The 26,552-nt window shown below is 41.1% G+C and overlaps 1 protein-coding gene and 1 non-coding gene across 2 annotated transcripts; one reads left to right on the top strand and one right to left on the bottom strand.

Annotated features, from left to right (window-relative positions):
* Nucleotides 1-1,987: 1,987 nt before the first annotated feature.
* LOC111723670 (allergen Fel d 4-like) lies at nt 1,988-11,020 on the top strand. Its single transcript, XM_023510562.1, has 7 exons — nt 1,988-2,083; nt 2,431-2,567; nt 3,411-3,484; nt 4,181-4,291; nt 4,626-4,727; nt 4,901-4,974; nt 10,904-11,020. Exons 1-7 carry the CDS (start codon nt 1,988-1,990, stop codon nt 11,018-11,020), a joined length of 711 nt encoding a protein of 236 aa, XP_023366330.1.
* Nucleotides 11,021-16,478: 5,458 nt separating this feature from the next.
* Nucleotides 16,479-16,583, bottom strand: LOC111723695. The gene has a single exon (XR_002772189.1). It is a non-coding gene; the product is annotated as a U6 spliceosomal RNA (small nuclear RNA).
* Between the last annotated feature and the right edge of the window lie 9,969 nt (nt 16,584-26,552).

Genomic DNA, 26,552 nt, shown 5'->3' with positions numbered 1-26,552 from the left:
AGACAGGGTCTCACTCTGTTGTCCAAGCTGGTTGTGAACCCCTGGCCTCAAACAATCCTCCTACCTTGGCCTCCTAAACTGCTGGGATGACAGGTGTGAGCCACTACGTCCAGACTGGTAAGACTTTTCAAGTAGGCCACAGACAGAATGTCAGAGTTCCTAGCTGCCTTGCGCTCAGCACCTTCCATGATACCAGCCTCTTTCTGGTTTGGGGGGATACAGAAGGGGACCATTAGCACAAGGCAGAAAGTAGCTATAGCTTCTCACAGCCCCAACAGGTGGCATGGAATCCTATCTTATAATATTCCCTCCCCTAGAATGCTGTTCCCACATGATCCCCCCCCCATCTTTATGCCCTCCCTAACTTTCAAGACCTACCACATCCAGGAAGTATCCTCTGACCCTGCCAGCTTAGTGTGAGCTAGACATTATGCTGAGTGAGGGTTTTATGCTTGTTAGCCCATTGCATCCCATAACAATCTATTAGGCAGATGTAATTATCCCCATGAAGAGGAAACTGAGGCTCAGAGAGGTTAAAATCAGTCCTCATCACTTCCAAATGGCAAAGATAAGAATAAAGGCCAGATCTGCATGACCCTGAAGCTTGTGCTCTTAAGCACTTCCTAGGAGTTTGTCTGTCTGTCACCCAAGTCAATCAAAGGAGAAGCGGGTGAGAGATCAACAGTTTCACTTTTATTTACAGAAAGGCCAACAATTCCAGAGAGCATCGAGGATATCTCCTCAAATAGCGATTTTAGCCTCCATTTCCCCTTTGTTACTTTTATATTCTCACAGTAAAAATAAACATCAGCGATGTTATTACTCATCATAGTGCCATCAAACAGATTCCTCCTTGTAGGTGAAAAAGTTACACAATATCTTCCTATCTTAAAGTGGTTATAACTTCAAAGCATTTTTACTTTAAATTTATAGTTAATCAATACTTCACTGGGTGCACAGAGTACCCTGGGTCCTTGACTAATACCATGGGGTCTCCAGTTCCCAACTTACCTATGAGAGTAGGCCTTGGAAGTGAACAATCTCCAGATGTCAGCACATAGGCTCATCTGGCCTTACTAGGGCCTGACCACCAGTGTCCTACATGAAATGACTATTCAGGTTAACAGTGGCTGTTGACACCACCTCCCCAGTAGCTTCCTCTTTATCACAGTCTGAACTAGGTACCTACCACTCAGTCAAGTCACTTCATATGCTTGTAGAATCAAGTTTTTACTAAGTATATGAAGCATTTTCCCAACTTTACTGAAGATTCAATGAAGGAAGAAATGACATCTTATACTTCTTTTCTCTTCTGGGCCCATACAGACTTGCATACAGTGATTAAATGCTTGTTCATTCATTGTAGGGAGATGAAAGCCTGCAGTGGTTGGGTTCAGAGAATAAGGAAAAGGAATTAAAATATATTAAATACCAGATTCCATGCATTAAAGACATTATTTTATTTAATCCTCTTTTAATGCTGTGATGGTAATGTTATCTTTGGTAGAAACATTTCTTTGTTTTTAGGGCTTGTAGAAATTGAATAACTCACCCATTCCATGCCTATTCTCCTGTGGAGAGATAGAACAAAGATTCTCACACATTCCATTTCCTCATTACACCCATTCCTGCCACACATAATTGGCTTTCCAATTCCAAAGCCAGAACCATAGTTAAATCTGGTTCCAAATGGCAACCCTTTAAAGCATCCACTATTTTCTTGAGAATGTGTTTGGAGAAATTTAAGGTCACTAACAAGATCTAAAACAGGTGGGACTGCCAAATTTCAAAAGGGAAGGAACAATTCTTGCCCTCAACCACTGAATAAAAGACCATTTCATGGAGGGGGAGGAAAAAGGTAATGCCCCACAGACAAAAATATGGATGTGGGTTGGATATAAAGACAGAGGAGCTGCAGGGTAGAACCACTGTTGCAGAAAGACTAGCCCTGGCAATTGTGGAGGAGATAGTACTGACCTCAATCAAGATGAAGCTGCTGTTTCTAAGTCTGAGTCTGGCCCTAGTCTGTGCCCAAGAGGAAGGAAACAATGACGTTGTGACGAGCAATTTCAATCTGCGCAAGGTAGAGTGGTGGAGTGGAGTGACTTTTGACTTGTGATGGGGGTGGGCGGAGCTTGGAGGATTCTGAAGCTAAGTGGGTCCTAGTGGGGGCCAGAAGTTCCTTAATATATTAGACAAAAGGGGTGGTTTCTGGCCTTGCACTAAAAGCAATTGCAGTTTGGATCCTCTATTTCCCTGAAGGGACAGTAGAAAGAGCCCTAGGTGTGGTGCCAGTTGACTTGAGTTCTAATTTTATCTTCATATCTCCATTATAAGTCCTAGACCACAAGTCAGAGTCCAAGGAGGTAAGTATTCATGTGGTATCCCCTCTCCTCTTTTCTTACCCAATCATTTTACTACTTATTGCAGATTTCAGGAGGATGGTATTCCATCCTCTTGGCCTCTGACCATAAGGAAAAGATAAAAGAAAATGGTAGCATGAGGATTTTTGTAGAACAAATCCAAGCCCTGAAGAACTCCTCTTTGTACTTTAAATATCATACATTGTAAGTGTGGGATTTTTTTTCTTTTTATAAATTTGGGAGTTATAAGTGCAGTTTTGTTATGTGGGCATACTGTGTAGTGATAAAGTCTGGCCTTTGAGCATACCCATCACCTGAACAGTGTATCATTTACCCAATAGGTAAATTTTCATCCTTCGCCCCCTTTCTTCTCTGACTTTTGGAGCCTCCAATGTTTATTATTCCAAGTGTGAAGTTTTTTAGTTGGGAAAGGAAAAATGGAAGCCTGGGTATGATCTTGAATACACACACATACACAGGAGCACACGAGTGTGCACATATATACACAAGTACATGTATGCATGCACACACACTGGGTCTGTGTCCAAAATCAGAGTCCCTCATCTGGTACTGAACAGGACTTGGTGGATCTGGGACTTTTTAGGATTCAGAGATAAGAGTTGGTAGTAGGAATAAATTTAGCAGGAGTGGGGAAAGCAGGAGGTAGAAGGACCCCAGAATCACCAGCAGCATGACAACACAGTGCAGGTTAAAAGCACAGAATCTGGAATCAAAAGCCTGAATCTGAATCTGTCTCTTAAAGACAATTCATCTCTTTCCATCTTCATTTTCCTGTTGGTAAAAGGAGATGAAAGTAATTCTCTCTTGTGTCTTTTTGCAAGGACTAAACCCAAGTAACATTTGTGAAGCACTTACTCAAGAGGCTGGCAGGCACGCTCTGCTCATAATCTAGATAAGTAGTTGTGGTAAGAGTAACAGCAGGAAGTAGTGGTAGTGGTAATCAAGTGAAATGATGTAAAAGAGCAGAGGGGGGAGGAAGCCAGCCTCATTATTATTTCTTGGGCATCAACTCATTCTGTTTCACAGAGAAAATGGAGAATGCAGTGAAATTTCTTTTGTTTGTGACCAAACAGAAAAGGATGGTGAATGTGCTGTTGAATGTAAGTATCTAAAAAATGTCTTTCTAAATTCTACCTCCAACTGCAAGGTATTTACCCTCCCCCAGTATCTTCAGGATCATGGTCAATTCTTGATCAGTGATTATTTAGATAATATAACAGGAGCCATCTAATAGGCAATATCCTGAATTTGGGAGAACTCTGTATGTAAAAGCCAATGATTGGCACATAATCCTATCAGATAAAGAAGGCAGTTTAGTTGCAGGTACTTGTTGCAACAGAAGTTAATTGGCAGGAAAAGAATAATAAGTTGACATGACAGCTTCTTACTCCCTGCCATGTGTCCAAGATGCCTGATGGTTATTGCTACAACTCATCCTGATGCTCAGGATGTACCATCAGGTATGTAAGTCCAGTGGGACTTATAGGAAAGACAAACACACATCACTGACAGAGATGCTGAGGGAGTGGGTAGGTCTCAGGGAGGATTAAGAAACATGAATTGCTGCTGTGCCTAAATTTTTCAAGAACTAGTGGTCAATATCCCCTGTGTTTAGAAGTCCCCCCATGAGACCCAGGGAGGTACAATGGAAGACACTAAACATCTTCACTCTCAATGTCTTCCAGAAAATGTACTTGAATTTTGTTGTTTTGTGGGGAAGAACAGGTAGGGTTTCAACTCCTTCCCAAAAGCAGGACCAAAGAAGTTCTGAGCTATGTATTCTGTTTCTTCAATAGATGATGGACATAATATAGCTGTTATCCTTGAAACCAACTATACTGACTATTTGATTTATTTCACCAAGAATTACAAGAATGGGGAAACAACCCACGTTATGGAGCTCTATGGTAGAGTATTTTCATGCTGACATACATTCATCTTGGGGAGGGGAGGGAGGGGAAAGAAGGAACCCCAGATACACAGTGGTCTTCCTCATCTTATCCTAACTATCTCTCCCAATCTGAAGATTGGGTAACTGCTCAGGCTCAGGGATAGGAAGATTATTCAATTTTTCATCATGCCTTCTGATGTCAAATTCAGATAGGTTATCTCCACCCTCAAGACTTATGCCTGAGCATCCAGCTGGTGCCATCTATTTTCCCATCGTGTTGAACCCTGTCACCTCATGTACCTCTGTGACCAGTACTTAAGACACAGAAACTATTGTCACTCTTCCCACAGGCCGAAAACCGGATGTGAGCTTAAAACTTAAGAAAAAGTTTTTGGAATATTGTAAAAAACATGGAATTGCTAAGAAAAATATAATTGACTTGACCAAAGTTGGTAAGTTGAGCTATATGACTCTCTCTTCTTAAATTCCCATGTTATAGAAGGAAAAAATCCAAGGGAAAGTCACACCCCAAATGAGCCTCCTTTGTCCTAACCTGGTGAATCATGTGTTTTTCTCCTAAAAACTAAACTGATGTTGGTGTCTGTGTTCTGTTCTGCCTCTACAGATCGCTGTCTCCAGTACCAAGACGGGGCACAGGCCCAGGATCCAGGTTGGTGTTCTCTGATCCTGGAGGAGAGGGTATGGCCCAGGGATTAGTGTCTTCCAAAAGCATGAGGGATTCATGCCCACATATTACCATAAAAATAATTTGGTAATGAAGTTTGTATGGAGAGCTTAAAATTTAGAGTTGAAAGACATAGCTTGAATACCCAGTTTTACCGTGAGCTATTGGGAAAATAACCTGAGCTATTAAAAAGGAAGCAATGACGTCTACCTAACAGAGTTACTGTGTGGATATAATGCATGGCTCAGTAATTAATAATGTGCTGAAAATCACTAAGACAAAGTTTGAAATGGAAAAAAAGAGTAGTAGTACTTTAGCAATTTGTATAGAGTAAGCATTTACTAAAGGGTAGCTATACCTTTTGCCATTATTCCTTAATTCATCAAAAATTCTTCAAAACTTCCAATGCTGAATGTGATAGAAATAAACCAAGGATCCTTTATTGCTTCCCTTCTCTTTTTCATAGATTTCAGTTGGGGAAAGGTTAAGGTAGCATTAACAACAGTAAAAAGAAAAGGTCATTTACTCAATGCCCTTCCTCTTTCTGTTTTAGTAAATAACATAGGTTAGAATGCAGGGTAAGATTTATTTCTTCAACATTTTTCTCTATAATAGAGTTTCTCTTCATCCTCCACTCAGTCCAAGGAACACTTAATAAGTTTCTGTGTTCTCTTTCTTCTCTGTTTATTTAGCACAGTGATTCCTCACCTGGGCTCCAGCACCCTTCCTGGTCCCCATGTTCTGTGACCTGGTTTTTATCATTAGCACACATGAAGGCATGATCCCTGCATCTTCACAATCTTCCCTAATTGCCTAAGAAGACTCATCAATTTACCTCTTAGGAATCAAAAGTTTTCTCTGAATTTGTCACTCTTTGCCACATCCAAGGGGAACTCTACCATGAATAATGTCCTGATATGATCAATAAAATAACTAGCATTGCAGTCACGTGATTTGTCTTTGTGTCTGTGAGAGATGTAGGGCTGGCAGTGAGTGAATGAGGAAACTTCCTTGGCCCTACACCCATGATCTTCCTCTAGCTTCTCAGAATCTTCTCTGAGTTGCAGGATTCTCAGTCCTCTGCAGTAATTCTCTGCCTATTAACCCAAGTCCCTGTCAGTGCTGCTTGCTCTTTGAGTCACCTATTTCTCAGTGACCTGATACGACATACCATGAGAATATAAGACTTGCCCCATAATTTCTCCAGTGCAGGATTCTCTTTTTCAATGTGGGCACTGAGGGATAGATGCTGCTAAGGCTGACACCAGCCTGACGTGATTCAGGACATACCTCCACATTCCAGCTGCTCCCTACTGGCCATTCCATGAGATGGATTCAGGGTCCTTTCATGCTCTTGGAAAACCTCCTTTCCCACCTCCGTTATCCACTGTGAACATATTAAGTGAGACTCCATTAAAGGCAAGCAACATCTACCTTCTGCAATCTGTGCTTAGTGCTGTCAGGAGACATCAAGGAGGATAAAAATGCTGTTAACATCTTTGGGGCATTAACAGGCTTTGGGACAGAGAGAAATTAAAGATCCTTCTCCACTAGTGACTCTTTCCCATCACAAGCAGATAAAAACAGTGTAAAACTACACATGGGACAGAACAGTACTATCCTACAAAAAGAATGGTTCAGTCATTAGGGGAGTGAATGTTAATGAGAGAAGGCTTTCTAGGTATTTGAAGCTCTCCATATCTTGCTCTGCCTCCAGATGGGAAGACTAGATTAGGTTCAGGTTATTACTCCTGAATCAAGTACCTGGTCTGGTTTGCCAAAATATGGCCAAAGGTTATATAGAAAGACAACTAGTAATGCTAAGATCTCTCATTTTTTAATGTTGGGATTTAAGGAACAGAACATCTAATGCCCAGAAGTGCATGGCCTACAATATCCTTGAGAATGTGGAGAAAATTTAAAACAGTAACAATCAAGGGTCATGTTAATGACGACACTGGGTGGCGCCATGTGTTAGGAAACAACAGCCCTGAGGGAGGCACAAAAAGACCCTCAGCTACTCCCAGGTCAAGATGGCAGCTAGAGCTCACACTGAAACCTACCTCAACTCCAAACATTCTGTGCAAATGAGGTGTGAAAGGAAATGTCCATGAATCAGAAACAGAGCAATCCCTTCCTAAAGAAAGCAAAAAGAACAGCAACAACAAAAAAGATAAGAATGATGAGGATAAATGGAGCAGAGCTGTGCCATTTGGGGGGTTCTGAGGACAGCTCTGAGTCAGCCATGTAGGGTAGGAGCAAGTTCACAATGGCCAGACAAGGGTGTAGGCTGAAGATGCACACCTCTGATAATGCAAGGCTTTTCATAATACATAAACAAATCACCTGGGGATCTTGTTAAACTATAGAGTCTGATTCAGTAGGTCTGGGGATGGCTTGAAATTCTGTTTCCTAACAAGCTCCCACATGATGCCTTTGCTGCTGGTCCATGGCCCACACTTTAAATAGAAATGGGTTAAATTACTAAAGGAAGGACATCTAGCTCTCAATAGAGTTATCTCCTGAGGAATAAATGAAATGAGATGGGCACAGGCCACAGTGGCTCACATCTGTAATCCAGCACTTTGGGAGGCCAAGATGGAAGGATCACTTGAGGCCAAGAGTTAAAGATCAGTGTGGGTAACATAGCAAGACCCTTATCTCTATATGTAAAAAAAATAGCTAGGTATGGTGGCATGCACCTGTAGTCCCAGCTATTCAAGAGGCTGAAGCAAGAGGATCATTTGAGCCCAGAAGTTCAAGGCTGCAGTGAGCTATGATCACACCCCCTGTATTCCGACCTGGTGACAAACCAAGAGCCTGTCTCAAAAAAATAAAATTAAATAAAAAGGGAAAAAAAGAAAGGAAGAAATGAGGTAGAGATAGCAGTCAGAGGGTAACCAATCTATGTCAATTGTTTTTATCAATGATAATTTCTTAAAAGAGGATATGGATAGGTAAAAGGACTAGGAAAACAGGACAAAATATTAAGAGTTATTGCTTTTGAGTGATAGACACATGGTGATTATCTTCTGCTTCCTCATTTTCTACATTTCCCACATTTCTCCAAAAATAGAGAGAGAAAGGAAAGGAAAGATGAATACAGCATTCTGAGCTACATTCCTTTTTGGAGCTCTGGGAGAATCTGTTTCCTTGGCTTTTTCAGCTTCTAGAAGCCATGAACATTCTTTGGTTTATAGCATCTTCCTCCATGTTTGAAGCCAGTAGCATTAGGCCAGATCCTTCTCACACCTCTCTTGGTTCTGTCTTCCTCTTCCACTTAGGAAGACTCTTGTGATTGATTACACTGGATACCACCAGATAAACCAGGATAATCTCTGCATTATAAGGTCAGGTGATCAGCAATCTGAATTCCCCTTTGCATGTAACCTAACATATTCACAGGTTCCAAGATGTAGAACATGGACATCTGCCCCACAGGTCTCCTTAGGAGTCCTTCACACCTTGCCCCACACCAGGCTTCCTCCACCTCCAACCCAGCCTCTATGTGTTTAAGCTTTAGGTTGTTTTTGTCTCTCTTTTGATTCAAACTCCCCACAGTTTGTCTCTCTTTTGATTCAAAACTCCCCACAGTTTTTTAGAAAGTAACATTCCTCTTCTTCCTTTTTGGGGGGTGGGGGGAGACAGAGTCTCACTTTGTCACCCTCGGTAGAGTGCTAAGGCATCATAGCTCACATCAACCTCCAACTCTTGGGCTCAAGTGATTGATGCTCTTGCCTCAGTCTCCCAAGCAGCTGGGACTACAGGTGCCTACCATAGCAGCTGGGTATTTTTGTTGTTGTTGTTTACAGATGGGGACGGGGGATGGTGTTCTTGCTCCTGCTTAGGCTGGTCTTGAACACCTGAGCTCCAGCAATCTACCTGCCTCAGCCTCCCAGAGTGCTAGGATTATAGGCATGAGCCACTGCGCCTGGCCCTCTTCTTCTAATAAAAAAAGGAAAATAAAAAGACAATTACAACACTAAGACCTATTTAAGATTAGATAATAGGACTTACTTCTTATATACATTTGAAGGAAAATAAGGAAAACCTCATAATTGACAAGATAATGGGTAAAGTACTCAAATTTCTTGGCTCCGTAGTAAAGAATAATTAGCCCCAGATTCAATGCTATTCTTATCCTGCCTACCAAACATTAAAAGCAAGATCCAAGAGAATCGAACTCTTTTCAAAAATTTAACTATGTCCCAGAACAAGACTCAAAAATATTTACAGAAATACAGATGATCCAATCACAGTGGTTGGTGTTCAATTTAAAACATCACTTGGCAGATAGAGCAGGAAAATATGACCCACAATGAGGAGAAAAATATAAATCAATTGAGACAGACCCAGAATGGACACAGATGTTAGACACAACAAAGGCATTAAAATACATGTACAGAATGGCCAGTAAAATCTTTATCATGTCCCATGGGTCAGTCTGCATGTTCTTGCACCAGTATCACAGTCTTGTTTATTTCTGTTTCATTGTCTTATTTTTTTCTTTATGTCATATAAGTCACTTTTTCCTTTCTATAGTTTTATTATTTGTATTTTTATTCATCCAAGTAACCAAGTTGACAAATTTCTCTAAAAATCCAATTCAAATTTTCTTTGAGAATGCATTAATTTATTTACCTGGAAAGAATAGAAATATGTTAATATTATCTCATTAAGAACATGGAATGTCTGTCAATTTATTCAGATCATCTTTTATATCTTAAAGTTTTGACATTTTCTCCTTGATCATCATCTTATGTGTTCTTGGTTGTTAATTTCTATATGTTTTCATAGGTTTTTTAGCGTTTGTTGTTGATTTTATTTTGCTCTTAGTTATTACCATTAGTTTTTGCTAGTGTAGAGAAAGGCTATCAATTTTTATAGGTTATCTCTCTACCACCCTTGTTGGTTTTATAGGACAAGGTCAACATATCTCTTCCAGTTCCTATGTTTCTCTCTCTTCTTTACTTTTAACTTTAATCAGAAGCTCCAGGACTACTTTGAACATTAAAAACATATTTTCTATACCAGAGGTTGGTAAACTACCACCCATAGGCTAAATCCTGCCCTCTGTCTGTTTTTCTTTTTTTCCCTACCTATTTTTATATAGCTGGTAAGCCAAGAACATTTGCAATTAACGTGACCCTAGGAACGTTAACTTTCAACTTCAATTGATCAAAATGTTCTAAAAATGAATTCTATTCTTCCCATTAACAGATCTGTATTTCAAAAAGCATTGCAGGTGTCCATAAAGGTAGTGTGCTTTAAAATAGTTTAATATTGCATACAAACTTTATGGATACCCTGGATTATGAGTTTCACCAAAAAAAAAAAATGTAGAGATGTATTTTCTCTATTGTTATATAAATACCTACATAATATCCTAAAGCCTAAAATATTTGCTATCTGGTACTTTAGAGAAAAAGTTCACTGATCCTTTTTTCTATGCTTCAGCCTTTCCCTCAACTGCTATTTGCCATAGCTGTTTGTGCTGAGTTTCTCCTCAAATAAACAAGTTTGTCAGACCGATCAGCCTGTGAGTGCCGTAAATAAAATGAGCATTAAATCATATGATTGTGTGATTGAGAAGTTATTTTCAAGTTGTCCTGTTACTGCTCCCCTTTAAATAACATGAATAACTTAAGCTTGAATGGCAGAAAATCAGATAAATGTCAAATAAACTTCCAGAGTAAATATCAAACCAGGACACTGAAGTTACTTTGGGGATCCAAGGACAATGATGAAGCCTCTAAATCTCTATTCTTGGCATAGAGGACTTTGTCATTTGACCCTCTTACCCCAAGACAGAACTTCAATTGAAACTGTCTGTTTCTGGAAGCAGACTCATCACAATATTAGCTGTTGATCTTCAAAATTACCATTTCAAAGATATTGTTCCATTGGTTTCAAAAAGTTTATGAAAGGTCTTTTGGTTATTAGAACAATAGACAAGTACTGGCTGACCATCTGGTGAAGAGAGAGTGTTGGCACAGTTTGTCAGACCCAGTCAGCAGCACCGAGAGCCAGTACCCAGCTGCTAGTGTTCCCACAGCCTAACACAACTACCTTCAATGTCCCATGTTTCTGTTAAACTCAGATTAGTCCTGTACCTGATTTTCCTCAAACACTCATGAACAATACCACCTCTGGACCTTTGTCCTTGCTGATCACTTCCTCTGAAACAACTCACACCCCAGTTCTGCACAACCCACACTCCCTTATGACTTTCTGGCCTCAGGTGTCACCTGAGAGGATACTCCCCTGAACCAAGCATAAAGCACCATCCTTTCCCCACCCTCCTTGACCAGCCTCTCATAGTTGTTACTGCTTATACCTTCTCCCTCTAGTATGTAAGTGCAAGAAAGTCAAGGAGTTTATTTTGTCTACTGCAGTTCCAGCAGCACCTGAAACTGCCTGACACGACTCAGGCACTTGAGGTTTGTTGCTTTAATAAGTGGCTTCCATGAGCTGCATGAGAAGGATTAGAAAATCCATTTCTTGCTCCCTTGTCTTGCCCTAATATTTTAAGAAGGTGTCTCAGTTCAGACCAAAGAACGTGAGGCATCTAGGATTTTGCCCCTTGGTGGAATTGGGGAGAAGGGAACTTGAATGAGATTGCTTCATAAAAATCTCTTCCTAAAACCCGGGGGTCCTGGAACAGGGACACAGTTATCCCTCATACGCAAGAGAAAACCAGACCTAAAAACCAACCTCCAAGAAAAAAACTGGGCCAATGACCTTCCTTCTGCACTTTCTACAACTCCAGCCACAGTACTGCCTCACTCCCTGTTCTGTCCAGCCTCCAGAGGTCTAAGAAGTACCCCCATTCTTAAAAGAAGTTGGGATTCAGGAAACTATTGAAAGACCAGTTTGTGTTCAGAAGAAATAGAAGGACTAAGTATGTGCAGTGCTCAAGCAGTAGCCTTCACCTATGCTTTAGCCTTTACCAATCTACTCACAGAGTGTCTCAGAACATAAAGACTTGAGTCACCACTCAACAAAAACAAGGGGATTACTACTTTAGTGGCCATCTTGTATGGTGCATATATTGCTATACCTCTTCCCCAAATTGACAGCTATGCCTGCATATTCACATTCTTTAAGGCCAGGGAAGGACATGTAGAAAGCTCTGCCTACCACTGAGTTACTGCTCTCCATCCTCCTTCACTGCATTTTTTCATCTCAGCTCTAAAGCAAGGAGTAGAACAATGATCCATTTATTTCTTCCCCATCTGTAATATGGAAATAATGCCTAAGGAATGGATTGTTGTGAAGATTAAATTGGTTAATACTGCAAAGCACTTAAAACAGTGCCTGACACACAGAAAGCACTATCTAAAGAGTTTGCTGTCATTCTTTTAATACATTTCTTCATTCAGTTTGCTAATCATGGTAATTTTTATATCTAACTTTATAATTGAGGCTCATCAGAGTACATTTTTATAGTATATTTCTTATATTTTTATTTTAAGCAAATGCTAATTTCATAAAATATATGAGAGCCTTCCACCTGAAAATAACTCAAAAAGCTTTAGCTATTGAGCTATTTTTAGAAATTATAATCAAATTACAGAGAATTTATTTGTAAAACCATCAAGCCATCAAAGGTAATTTCTTTCCTCTAGTTTTCTACTTCTCTTGGGTTGTGATTTTTGTGTTGTCCACCAAAGACTCACATCTCTCCTAGGCATGCTGAAGTCGGATGTGGCTGGTAACATGTTTTGATCAGTGAAAGTGAGTGGAAGTTCCCAATTTTCTGCGCATCTGGGTTTTTAAAAGCTACCCAGATGATTCAAAAGCACAGTCAAAGCTGAAAATCATTTATGTAAGGGTGGAATGAATTGGTTATACCATGTATCTCTAACCTAGACACTCTGGAACTGGGGCCCAGATATAGTGCCCCCAGGGTTAGAGTGGGGAAAGGGTGCCCAAAGCAGCCCCAGCAACACTTTGGGCCACTTCACAAGTCTCCCAAAGCTCAGTTTCTCACTCTCCCTGCCACCTTTCTTCCCCGTTTCCTCCCAAGAGCTTGGAGATGCAGGAGGGAGAATTGCAGATTGGCCCCTTCAGATCCATTGGGGGTGTTTGTGAGAGGAAAGATTCAGAGAATGCCTTAGGCCTGTTCACAAAGGCCTTTCACATGCCCCTGGGTCTAGGCTCACTCCTTCACACCCTCTTGCAGCAGAGAGAGGTGGCCCCTGGGCACTCATTGCAGGCTCCCCCATTTTTTGAAGGTTTGAGAAGCCAGTTCTGCAAGGAGCACAGAAGGGAAGGCAACCCAGAGCAGCTGTAGGGAGATAGGAAAGACTGAGGTTACAGTCTCCCTTGCTAAAGGGGGAGGCTGGTACAGAGGTTTTTTAGAACCTGGGCATCAGCAGGAATTGCAGACCTTGGAATTAGAGCCTGCAAGGGGTGCTGTGTTGGCAGCACCTGCAGCCAGTTCTTCTCTGACTTGTTCTTCTCTGCTGCCTGTATGTTTGCTGCCCCACGGTTTTACAGAGAAATTAAAATCTAAAAAAAAAAAAAACAAAAAAACAAAAACAAACAAACAAAAAAACTCCTCCCAAAGCTATTTGAGTGATTTTCAGATGGAAAACGTGTCTGGAAGCCCATCTAGGGCCCATCCAGGTATCTCCAGAATCCGGAACTCAGAATTATTTTGGAGTCTTCACTTACACTCAACTTCAGTAGGGAGGCCTCCAGTGTCTTAGGAACCAGGGGCCTCATGACCACATCTCCTCTCAGGCCTGTGAGAGAGTGTGGTATGGGGAAGCCATTAGTCCTATCTTCCCAATATAGGCGTTTTCTGCCTCACATCAGAAATTTGTTCATGAAAATCAGAAGTTCTATGTGAAAATACCAATTGTAAGGCTATTTCTTAATTTTTGATGTAGCTTTATTGAAGTGTAATTGATAATCACCTGTATATATTTTAGGTGTAGCATTTGAAAAGTTGTGATATGGGTAGATCCCTGAAACCATCACCACAGTCAAGACAGTGAGTGTATCTGCTACCCTCTAGTTTTCTCATGTTCCTTTGTGATCGTCGACAGTGTCACCCAAACGACGTCACTATAGTTTGCATTTTCTAAAGAATTATATATATGCAATCATCAGTATATTATCTTTTAAGGGTAGGGGACTCTGATACTTTCACTCACCATGATTATCTTGAGATTTATGTGTATCAGTAGTCCATTCCTTTTCATTGCTGAGTAACGTTCCATTGTATGAATATCCCACAAGTTCTTTGGACATTTGGATTATTCTCAGTTGTGTGTTACAAATAAACGTACTATAAATATTCACCTATTTGGCCTTGTATGAACATGTGCTTTCATTTCTCTTCTGGGAATGGAATGACTGGGTCATATAGGTGTTTAATATTTTAAGAAGCTGACAAATTATTTTCTAGAGTGGTTGTACCATTTTAACATTCCATCCGCAGCATACGAGAGTTCCAGTTCTTCCAACACTTGGTATTTTAAATGGGAAAAACTGTGTTACAGGGAACCCACAACTTCCCAACAGTTTCCTAGAATCCAACTAAAAACATACCAACACCTATATAAAAATAGCAAATTAAAATGTTGAGACATAAAGCTTAAAACATTGTTTGGCATCACCAAAGACAGTTGCTTTACATTCAGTAAGCCTGGGATGCTTTTCTTATCACAGAGACACACATCATTCTTGTTAATTCTGAAGTTCTACCTTATATTTGGAATTTAACAAACTTTTCCCACATAGTAAGATGTTCAGTAAGTCTTTTTGATGTAAACAAGTTTTTCCCAAACTGTCAAAAAATATTGACAGAAATATTCTATGAAAATCTGGGTATTGAAAACTAAAAGACATTCTATTGGGACATCTGTGGCATATTCCTGTATTTCCAGTTCCTCCCTGGGGCACACAGTAGGGATGTTCTCTCCACCCAAGCCCCTTGTATCTGGGTGGGATCATGTGACTTATTTGACTAGTCACATGTGAGTAGATATCATGTATGTCATCTCCCAGCAGTTTTGCGAGCCAGTGCAATTTACCTGTTTCTCCCTCTGCCATATCACCAGCTCTCAATGCTACTTTATCTGCCTAGTACTGGCAGACAATGACCCAAAGCCCAGTGTTCCCAGCTAGCACACAATAGTTCATTTTGTGAAAGAAGCCCTTGTGCTATTAAGCTGTTGAAATTTCAAGATTGTTACTATGATAGTACATGGCCTACCCCGCCAACTACATGAAGTCAATTTTGGGCACTCAAGTTTTGCCAAGAAAGCAAAATTCTTTAGGTTTTCAAATTTAATGCCTAATTATGTTATTGGTTTGCCTTTCCCCTTCTCAAAATTTTTACTCTCATACTACCTGAATCAACTTTATCAGTAAGTTACATACTTCACTGCTCTTTTCAAAGTACCTGGTTTTATTAGATTTAAATTTTGTTTCAAGTCCATTAATTTAAGCTTCAGTGTAAAAGAGTGTAGCATGATAGTCAAGGTCATGGGCTTGCAGCCAGACTGCCTAAGTTTGAATCCCAGCTTTGTCAATGTCACGTGATCTTGAGCAAGTTACTTACCCTCCAGTGTCTGTTTTCTTTTTTTTTTTCTTTTTTGAAACAGAGTCTCACTATGTTGCCCTCAGAATTCCGTGGTGTCACAGCTCACAGTAACCTCAAACTCTTGGGCTTAAGCCATTCTCTTGCCTCAGCCTACCTAGTAGCTGGAACTACAGGCACCTGCCACAACACCTGGCTATTGTTTTTTTGTTGCATTTGTCGTTGATTTTAGCTGACTCGGGCCAGGTTCGAACCCACCAGGCTCGGTGTATGTGGCTGGCACCCTACCCACTGAACTACGGGCACCTCCCTGTGTCTGTTTTACATCTGTAAAATGGGATGGGAGTGCCTACCTTATTTGATTTTTGGATTAACACATGTAAAACAGTGCCTGGAATTTGGACAAGTATATGTTCAATAAATATTACTTGTTACAATAAATGTCTCTCCCTCTTTTTTCTTTCCAAACTATTGAAATTAGCATCTGGTTCATTTCAGTCTTAAAAATATGAAAGGCACTTAAAGCTAACATATGCCTTCAGACTTCCTATTAAATTATGTCCCATTATTTTTTTGGTACAGAATGTTCTCTTCATTTCACAGACGACTTTTTTTTTTTTTTTGGTAGAGACAGAGTCTCACTTTTTCGCCCTCAGTAGAGTGCAACGGAGTCACTCCAGCAACCTCCAACTCCTGGGCTTAGGCGATTCTTCTGCCTCAGCCTCCCAAGTAGCTGGGACTACAGGCGCCTGCCACAATACCCGGCTTTTTTTGTTGCAGTTTGGCCGGGGCTGGGTTTGAACCCACCACCCTCGGTATATGGGGCCGGCGCCCTACTCACTGGGCCACAGGCACCTCCCCACAGACGACTTTTATGTCATTTTGATTTAACCCAAGTGTTTAATTTCATAATAATTTCTCAATTTAAACTAATTAAAAATTCATCTTTTTTCTTTTTCATTTTGAAATATGGAAGGCTTCATGAATTTGCATGTCATCCTTGAGCAGGGGCCATGCTAATCTTCTCTGTATCATCCCAATTTTAGTATATGCATAGCCAAAGCAATCACTCATCTTTACTTCTAATTTTATTGATCAATACAGAACCCTGACAAAAGTTTAAGTGGCCAAATATATGTCCTCTTTTATAGGTGTTACAAAATATGTTCTTCGTATGTTTTCCTTGTATTTTCTTTTTTGTCTACTAAACAGTCTGGTCATTTAAGAAGTATTTTCAACAATCCCAGTAAAATCATTATCTTCCTTTATGTCTTGAGAAGTTTTTGCTTCTAAAATTGGCTAAATGAAGGTCAAGTTTGACTATCAACATTCTTTTTTTTTCGACTATCAACTTTTCTTAAGTTGCAATTACAGTACATAAAATCTGTCCTTTAATGCTTTAACAATGTTAACTATTCTTAAATTTCTATTTGTGCAGTAACATTGTTTCACCTGTTTTCTTTTAGTCATTTTGCCTTTCCTTAATCTGAAAATATGCAACTGTGTTCTTAAATCCACACTGACAGCCCATTGGTAATGGGGACATAATTTTCTCCTACTTAGCTGATTTTTACTATTTGTATTTCCTTTTTACTGTGTTTACTGTTCCTCAGACTGGCTGATCTAATTTTGTCTTTTCTTTCCTGTCAACTTAGAAGTTCTAAGAAGTTTCTTAGAATTTCTACAGTTTTCAGTTCCAGAGTTATTGCTCCATTCTCAAGCATTATCTATATTTCTCTAATGTATTTGCTGTCATGTAAGCTACAAAATAACCTAAGATAATAGTACAAGGAACTGTTTTGAAAGGAATTTTACATTTATACACCCTGAACTTGATTAAAGTGGAGTCCCGAGGGAAGATACCCATTTTTTCATATAACTCAAATATACCAGGAAGTCATATTCTTAGTGTTCAATTATAATATGTTAAAACCTAGAGAACACAGCTAAGAACTATATTATCAGGATATATAACAGGAAAAAGTATACTGAATTGAGTTCTAAACAATTCTTAGATATTCCATGTTTTAGAAACAATACCTCCTAGCCAGTTATGCGTGCCTGTAGTCCCAGCTACTTGGGAGGCCAAGGCAGGAGGATTGCTGGAGCCCAGGAGTTAAAGCTGCACTGAGCTATGACTGCACCATGGCACTCCAGCCTGAGTGACAAAACAAGGTCCTGTTTCCTTAAAACAACAACAACACAAACCCACAGTACTTCTATCTTTGAGGTAATGTTCCAGCTGTCTCAGTCTACTCAATGTATTTAACATTAATTTTAAGCTTAATGTTCTAGCAATATTCCTAATACTTTTGAGGTAATACATTCATGCTCAAATATTTGGAGGTTAATGTTAAGGGACTAGCATGATTAGTTATATGGTCTGTAAACTTGGTTACATTAAGTAAATTGCTGCTACAACTCCCAGTTATAGGTGGACAGATGACTGTCCTGAAACCCCATGAATTAAGAAGCTTGGGCGGGTAGAGAGGGAAAGGGCAGCAGAAGCACTCAAGAAAAATGATTTTAAAAAGAATAGAAACACCAGCAGAGAATGGTTTGGGGACTTGGCAAAGCAGAGAAGACTGCAAATACAGCATCTTCAGGGAAGGGAAAGCCAAGAGGAGCTGAGATGCTCAGCACAGGAGCCTGCAAAGGCTCCAGCCCAGGAGAGAGAGGCTGCAGGGACATCAAATCCATGGGCCAGACCCTCTGCTGAAGCCTAGATGGAGACGGTGCAGACTTGCACCAGGGTGGGTATAATGGATATGTTTTAAAAGAGAGACAAGAGGGCATCATTATGAGTAGGATGTGTAATGTGAGAGGAGAAAGAATGACATCCTAGATTTCTGGTCTACACAACAGAAAAAAAGGAGGGTGGTGGCATTAGAGAGAAACTACAAGGGTTGCAGTTTTTTAAAAGAGCAGAAGTTCAGATTTAGACATACTGAGTTTGAAATGACAACTGGATGGCCAACAGACAACGATAACCATTATCTTTAATACCCTGGTCAGAAGAATCTGCCCTCTGTTCCCAAGACCTCACGTCTATCCCCCTAGTTTTCCATACAAATACCCTGAAGACATAGTCCAGGACATAAGTCATCACAAGACACACGGGCATGGCACTAAGGACCACTCCTCCTCACTGATATCTGCCTCTCATTTCTGCCTCCTGGTAAATCTTCCCACAAATATTCCATTCAGTCAGCCATTGTGATTAATACTGACCAATAGGAGATGGTACAGTCTGGCACCAGGGTAGATATAGTGGAATATGTTTTAAGAGAGACAAGAGGGTTTCAACAGGAGCCAAGACCAAGTCCATTTAATTTGAGAGCATAGGAGGATTAGACCAACCTGTAATATTGACCTCAACTATGCCCTGAAAAGGATCCAGCTGAACATCTCATACCATTGATGTCTACTTAGAGTAAGCCACATGGTTGTCTAATTTTTTTTTTTTTAATTAACCCAGGTAGAGCAGGATGTATTAGTGATTACAGACTCTACCTTGGAAGAGGACTCAGGTGACCCTCTCGTCCAGAACAACCCAGGCCAGTGAATTAAGCTGATCTGGATGCCTGTTAGGACCAGGGTAGTGTTTCCTTAAACACTCCCAAGTCTCCTATGACCACTTAAAAGTCTGTCTTAGGAAAGAGGTAATCTTGTATGTAGCCTCTATAAAGAACAGCTTCTAGAAAGAGCAGAGATGCTCAGCAAAGGAGCCTGCAAAGGCTCCAGCCTGGTAGAGGCTGCAGGGACATCAAATCTCTGTAAATTTATAAAGAACACAGCACCCCAGAAATTTTTGCACCCCTCCCCTAGGATCAATACCAGTTAGAAAGCTCGGGTTGAAAGTAACTCCAACGTGGCTTTCTTGTCTGTAAGTCTTAAGACTCCCAGTTCTATCTGCCTGAGATTGAGGTTATCCATAACACCAGCTGGGTTGCATTTATCCACTTCAAAATGCATCCCAGCCCTCTGGCTGAGGATGACAGGTACAGCAACTGGTTAAGTTCATTGCTACAGCTTGAAGGACATGCAGTGTGTTTTTCTGTACCAAACCTCCTGAGCAGTTCTGAGAAATCATTAATACTCCCCACCCCCTCACCTCCTCAAGTCTAAGGCATTCTCTGCACAGGGGCTGGTATATTGTTCTCCCTCCACCTCCACAGAATTGAGTGACCATTTCAGTAGCTCCACTTGCACCTGCTATCATTCCCCACTCAGTGAGACCTGAGGAGCTCAGATAAATGACAAGGTCATTTTTATAAGACTTAAGTTTGAGTCCCTTCGGCCTCCCTTTTGGTGCAGTCAGTAACCTGAGGCTCTATAGCAGGGGGCAGACAGCCCTGGGAGGCCAGGGCTGATAAGGTCAATCTGCCAGGCAGGGGAAGGGCAAAGCTCTTTCTTTGATGTGGCCTCACCATAAAACAAATGTGCCAAATTTTGGCAGGAGTCAGAGGTCTGGCATGCAACATTAGCTTTGGCATTAACTAGAGTTAAGTTCAATCACCTTGACTGCAGCCAGAGTCAGCCTTTGCCTGAGAGAAAGACTCTGCTATAAGTGGCAGAGGAGCAAACAGCTAGGCCATTCGCAGTAGCCCATGAATCTGAGTTCTGCCAACCAAGTGGGGCGACCACATTCACTCTTAGTTCAGCACAATGACTGAGGCCAAACAGTTGTATCAGCCCCGTGGACACTGTTACGTTTCAACATTAGCCAAACCCTCAATGAGCTAGGCCATGCAAGCTCAATGGAGGGCACATGGGGCCAGCAGCTCTGCCAGGTACAAAGTAGAGAGAAAGTTTCCCCAGAGGAATTACAGCAACTTTTTCATGGAAAGCTGAGATTCCACCAGTGAGGACAACTTAATTCTTGAGTATACCTTACATGTTTCTAAAAAAGGCTTTGGGCCCTTGCCTCCTTGCTAGCCTTAGTCCAGTTTGACGCACCTCTCCCCCAAAATGGAAGTCTCAATACCAAGTCCCCTTTCAATGAGAACTCACTAGCAGCTCTTAGCTTGCTACTTTCTAATAGGTGTCTACCTAGGTTGCCCCCAAACCCCGAGGGCACCTCTAGGTAGAGACTGCTTCCTTTGCCCAAGGCTACCATTAGCCAATCAGATTTGATTGCCTCCAGTGCCCAAAGCGTGCACTAAGGCATTGTGGCTTACACCAGTAAGCAAGGCCCACTGACTGTCAGTTTCTAGCAGCTGTCAAACATTTTTGTTCACTCAAAACAGAACAGCTTTGGTGTCTCTTTGGCCCTTTTTCCTTCCACTGGGAGAAGAATGATCAAGACACAGTGAGGGCTGTGTGTTTCAATCTTACCTCCCACTCCTTAGTCTCATTAACAGTGAAGACTTACTCATCCTAAGAGCATTTGCTCTCCAACACAGTGAAGGTCCTGGGGTATTTTCTTTTAAAATCCCCTAACCCAGCCTGCAAAAGTTCTCTTGGCTCTTTCTCTTGCAGAAAGCCAAGTCTGTCAACCTCGCCATTACCACCACCAGAACTTTCAAGAACTCTGTGTCTGAGATTTTACCTATTTGCAAGTCAAGAAGTTAGTCTGCCACAGTTTTGCAGATGCTGGCAGAAGACATGAGATCCCTGGATCAGAGACAAAAGCAAAGACTTGCTGCCTGTAGGCAGCATGAGCTTTATGACAACTTCATTCCCCTCTGCCCCTGTCCCCCAGTGCCAGTCCCATGTCAGCAGTGTGGAGCCAGGTTAGGTAGATGCTGTAGAGTATCTCTGTCACTGCTGTGGAATTCTAATCCTAAGAAACCCTAGGCAGTTAAAGCAGCTACTAGCAAGATGTCTGATTTCAGATAACTATCAAAATATATTTCCAAGAATATTCAGGAGGAAAACTTATTTTTCAGGAACTTAAAAATGAATTTAGTTCTTGTAAGATAAATGGTCCCTGTAATAAAGGAACACTGCCCTTCAGTTCCTACTGGTCCATCTCCTAAGTCTAAGTACATTGTCAGACACCAACCCTCAGGCTGGTGGCTGAACCCCAAAGCCCAGCTTGATCTCTAGCAGCTCTGTCACATGGTCATCAGGACCCACACCTTCTCATATAGGGAATTCATTTTCTCCAATGGCCTGATTATTTGACTTGCTCAATGCCATGGATGGAACCTGTAACAAGTGGAGACAAGAATGTTCCTTCTATTCTTCTATTCAAGATGTCCTTCCCGATCCCCCAATGGCAAAACCTCAGGGACTTACCTTGTCTTCATCTTTTCCTGTCCCTTCAGCATGATGATTTCATCTCAGTTTTCAAAATTCTAGTCCTCACAGGTATTCATTTCCTCAGAAACCAGAATTGAGGCCTCTGAAGTCTAGGGTCTGTCAGGAAAATCTGCTGATTGGTGAGAGTGAAGAAATAGAAGTCCCATAGGTTTAGTATTTTGGGTGGCAGAAGTGGATTTGGTGATGTGAAAGCAAACTCCTCAGTATTTTAATTGGGTCTCAGCTGGAGCATACATTTCGCTTATTTTTCCTTGAATAGTTCTCAGAGGATCAAACTTGTAGAAGAAGGGTTTGAGGCCAATTAGAGTTCAGGAAAGAAATGGGTGATTTAAGTAGTACCGATTCCACAGTACAAGCTGGGGTCCAGGTGCAGTCACTAATGGCTTTTCCTGAAAGCCTTTACATGTTAGTGAATGACTCAGGTTCAGTTCATGAAAAGAAGAGATAAGCTGTGAAGTGTATATAGTCATAGCTGATCTTCTTACATCAACTAATTAAAGCTCTCCTTTATCTTATTGTCTTTTATAGCTATTGGTCACCTAAGCTGGTTAGTTCTCCCAGCCATTCTCCTCTGAATTTGGTCCCTGGAGTCCTTTGCAAGCCAATGGTATTGAAAGCAGCTGGAGTTGCCAACCATACTTTGGAAGGCAGCTCCATGTTTTACTTTATGACCAAGGCTCCTACCAATGGAAGGGGAGATAGTCTTAGCACAACAGTTCTCAGCCGAGGGACCACTGGGCATATGTGAAGACGTTTTTGGTTGTCACAACTGGGAGGAGGGATGCCGGTAGCAGGTAGAAGCCAAGGATGCTACTGGATATCCTATTTTACACAAGAAAGCCCTCCACAAGGAATTATCTAGACCAAAAGGTCAGTAAGGCCAAAGTCAACAAGTACAAGGGGGAAGGAGTAAGTATCCTCAGGTGAACTTGGTGGGTGTTCAAGGTACTGCATTGATGTGAAACAGAAGTCCTTCATGCAGACAATCTCAACACAGGTGCACCAGGTTTAAGTGGCATCACATTAGCAGAAACAGTTATACTTATTTCAAACCTATCTCTGAAGCTCTGGCTTCTGCCTCCAGCAGAAAACGATCTTCCTGATTCAAGATAAGTCTTATCACTTCCAGTTTGAGACTGTCTTTGAGTTAATAAGTAGTGTCAGGGTTTCTCACGTCTTCCCTTTTCCTTGCTCCTTTTTACTCCCTGAGAATGACTTTAATGCCTAGAGGACTCAGATGTTCTGGTCTGGGAGAAGAGGCACCTAGGATGCTGTCAACACCCATTCACGCTGACTTCTACACAGCTGTTCAGCCTCCAGTCTTAGCCTGCTTCCATTCCAATATCCCTGAAGCATTCTCAGCCCCATCTCCTCTTCCAAGCCCAAGATTCTATTCATCCTCCCTTTCTCAGCAGCAGGCTGCCAGTTCTCTTTACAGAATGAGTTGCTCTTCCAAAGCAACAGACAATCTTCCCCTCTCTATGACATCCTGGAGCCCAGGAAAGCTACAGAAGATTAGCAGGAGAGAGAGGTATGTCAGGCCTTCCCTTGGCCTTCACAGGCCCTACTGCTGATGCCACTCTGCCATTATCGTCCTAGCCTAAGCAGAAATTGTATATAAGCCACTTTTGTTCTTTGGTCCCCCGAAAACTTGTGTGCAATTTCTAGCATGACACTACTCCTCAGCAAACGAGTATAGCAGAAGGAAGCAGCTCAGGGCCTTCCAGAAACACTCGCCATCATATAGCTTATAATTTCCAGTCTTTTGTCAACTCCAGTCTTTCTTTTGTGGTTGGAAACGTCTTTCTTCTACACCCTTTTTTATTAACCAAAAATGCATTCCAGACAAGGCACTTAGGAGTGTACTGAGTCCAAGACAAGTGGTAGATGTGAATAGGGAGAAATCTACCTTCATTGCATCCTCTGTTACAGACATATCAGAGGACACAGCCTGTTACTACATCCTGGCATTGCCCACTGGAACAGGGAATTTGGAGGATGAACACTGCCAAGGTTTCACACTTTCCCAAGAAAATGAGAGGTTCTTGTCTCAGGAACCTGGAGACATATATAAAATGTCTTGACTTCAACGCCAAAAGTAACACAAACTAAACAAGACTGGCTGCTAGGCCTGACTTGTCCTGTGTGCTGGTTGGTCTCAACCTGCCCCTCAGCCCAGCACCATGACTTACCATGACTAGATAGACAGAGAGCAGGACCATTTCTTCAGATCCTGGGACAGAGCTTACCCACCCGAAAGCCTATTCTGAAGCCAGGAATCCCACTGCCAGCAGCCTGGTGTCCACTCTCATGACTCCTTGAGGGGCTCAGGCCAAGCATTTTAAAGACCTAGGAGGATGGGGCTCCTATGCTCAAATACTGTCTTCTTGGGAGCATCCCTCAGCTGGGGCCTAGACGCAATGTTAGGTGGTGAGTGAGACCAGTAACCCCAGCTGTGTAGAAGGGGGCAGCAGCAGCCTCTAATCTGTGAGTTTAAAGGGATGATTAATTGGTTCCAGAACCTTTTAAGAGCCAACTCATGAGGGAAAATGGTTCTGCCTCTCTCGGAAAGATGCTGCCACACCTGGGGTTAAACTGTAATTACCTTAAGCTCCGAAAAGCATTTTTTATTTCCCATTTCCTTTTCTGATTCACGTGTTAAGCCTTTTGCTGCATAGACACATAATTCCTTAAAAGATATATAGCATGTTTTGCATGAATTAAAACTATTACTCTTCCTTCTGCAATGGCTTTTCCTCATTTAAATCATTTGTCTATGTTGATCCATGAAATCTAATTTTTTTTTTTAACCACTCTAGAATAGGGATCAGCAAACCAGAGCAGGACCAAACTCCATCTATTGCCTGTTTTGGTGAATAAAGTTTCACAGGGATACAGTCAAATCCCTTTGTTTGCATACTGTCTATGGCTGCTTTAGGACTACAAAGGCAGCATTGATTTGCTGCAGAGCTAAGCCTAAAATAGTTACCGTCTAGGCCTTTACAGAAAAACTGTATCTATCTCTGCCCTATGGGATTCCGCTGAATGAATTTTCTACTATTTATTTATCAACCCTCTCATGGATTGATGTGTAAATTCCTTTAAGCCTTTTAATATGAAGTAATGCTAAATAAGCATTCCTGTATATGTACAGCCTGTGGACATGTACACAAGTGACTTGCTCTAGGATACTCACACAAATCTTGAACATCTTTCATTAGATTTATCATCATTTATCCTTTTCTTCTGCTTCAATTGTATATATCATCTTTTTAGAATACTAATACATTTTGCAACTGGCAAATGAATAGGAACAGAAACAATTGTTTACGTTGACTTTGTGTTTACCAGCCTTACTGCATGAATAAGGATTAGTCTTGGCTGCACACGTGACAGGAGCCTGATGACAATAACTGATCCAACCATAGCTGTGCCTTTTCTTCCATCCAGCATCCTGGAGGCAGTATTTCAGAGATGGTGCAACTGCTTATGGTCTTTTTTGTTGATACGTAATTACAGACAATTATGTACGATATCATCAAAATTTTCCATTAAGGAAGTAGTTGTGAGGTTCATTGGTACTGTTTTTTGTTGTTGCTGTTTGTTTGGTTTGTTTGCAGTTTTTGGCCGGGGCTAGGTTTGAACCGCCACCTCCGGTATATGGGGCCCAGCGCCCTACTCCTTTGAGCCACAGGTACCACCCAGCACTATTTTTTTTTTTAAACTAGATTGCTAGGTGTTATTGGGGGTGCCGTAAGGTAAGTGCTTGTGTAGAGCAAGCTGCAGTGCGCCCCTGTGACCCTGATGTTAGTCTCTACCACCAGCTTCCACTAGAAAGAAACGGGGATCCTTGGAAAGCAGTCCATTCTTTGACTTGGAACAAAGGTGAAATTTGTGAGCAGAAAGTGAATATACTATCTTAAGTGCTAAAGCATTTCCAAAAAGAACAGAGAGGACAAGTGGAAGATGTTCACATTGACTAAGAACGATGTGAACCAAGATCATGGAACGATGTGGGTGTCAAAAGAAATTTTAAAACATAATTAAATAATCTTTAAAACACACGAGGCTATGTTGATACTCAAAAGAAGGAAAGTTTAACTAGTGCTATATTTTGGTACATGCATTCAGGGAAACATTTATGTAAACATATTTAATTGTGTAAATATTTTCAAATAAGAGCCTACCATTTATGAAGACTAACAGACTCAGTGTCATAGAAAATAATTGTACAGCTTGAATCTTGTGCTTGAGATACATTTATTCATCACTAGAGGCCAGGGGGTTCACTTAGAGGTCAAATAAGAAAGAGGTCAGTTGAGGCTCCTTGTCTTGGTGAAGCATGTGCGCCTATGAATATTGGTGAAAACCACTGAAAATCATAAACATCTAGCTTTTCTGAATCCTTTAAACTCTAACTTACAAATCTTATTTTCTTCATAAATCTTGTGGCTTTTGTAGACTAGGAACACTTTCCCTAATTCTTTAATTAACAGATAAATCCCTCAAATAAGTATCCCCATTTACAACTTAATTTCTAGTAAAAATTTGAACCACATTTAAAAATTTAATTTTTCTAAGGCCAAGACAAGGCTGACTTACAAATTAAACCTGTGTTCAGCTTCTAGGGGGAAGTAACCTAAGAGAAAAATACTGGGACCAGAATTGATGTGACGACCCTGATCAGATTGCAATGAATCACTCTCTGCCTGGGTCGTTTTACTTTGTCTTATTGGTCACCATTCTAGAGTCATTTATTGAAGGGATTAC

The sequence above is a fragment of the Otolemur garnettii genome, unplaced genomic scaffold, assembly GCF_000181295.1.
Source record: "Otolemur garnettii isolate 467f Iridium unplaced genomic scaffold, OtoGar3 scaffold00014, whole genome shotgun sequence".
NCBI lineage: Eukaryota > Metazoa > Chordata > Mammalia > Primates > Galagidae > Otolemur > Otolemur garnettii.
Note: the sequence above shows the minus strand (reverse complement) of the source record. Positions and strands in the feature narration are given on the sequence as shown.

Excerpts from the sequence above, each read along its gene's own strand:
- LOC111723670 (XM_023510562.1), top strand. The coding sequence starts at position 1,988 with ATGAAGCTGCTGTTTCTAAGTCTGAGTCTGGCCCTAGTCTGTGCCCAA. Across the intron at positions 4,292-4,625 it reads CCACGTTATGGAGCTCTATG|GCCGAAAACCGGATGTGAGC; the intron begins GTAGAGTATTTT and ends CTCTTCCCACAG. Across the intron at positions 4,975-10,903 it reads CTCTGATCCTGGAGGAGAGG|AACAATAGACAAGTACTGGC; the intron begins GTATGGCCCAGG and ends TTTGGTTATTAG.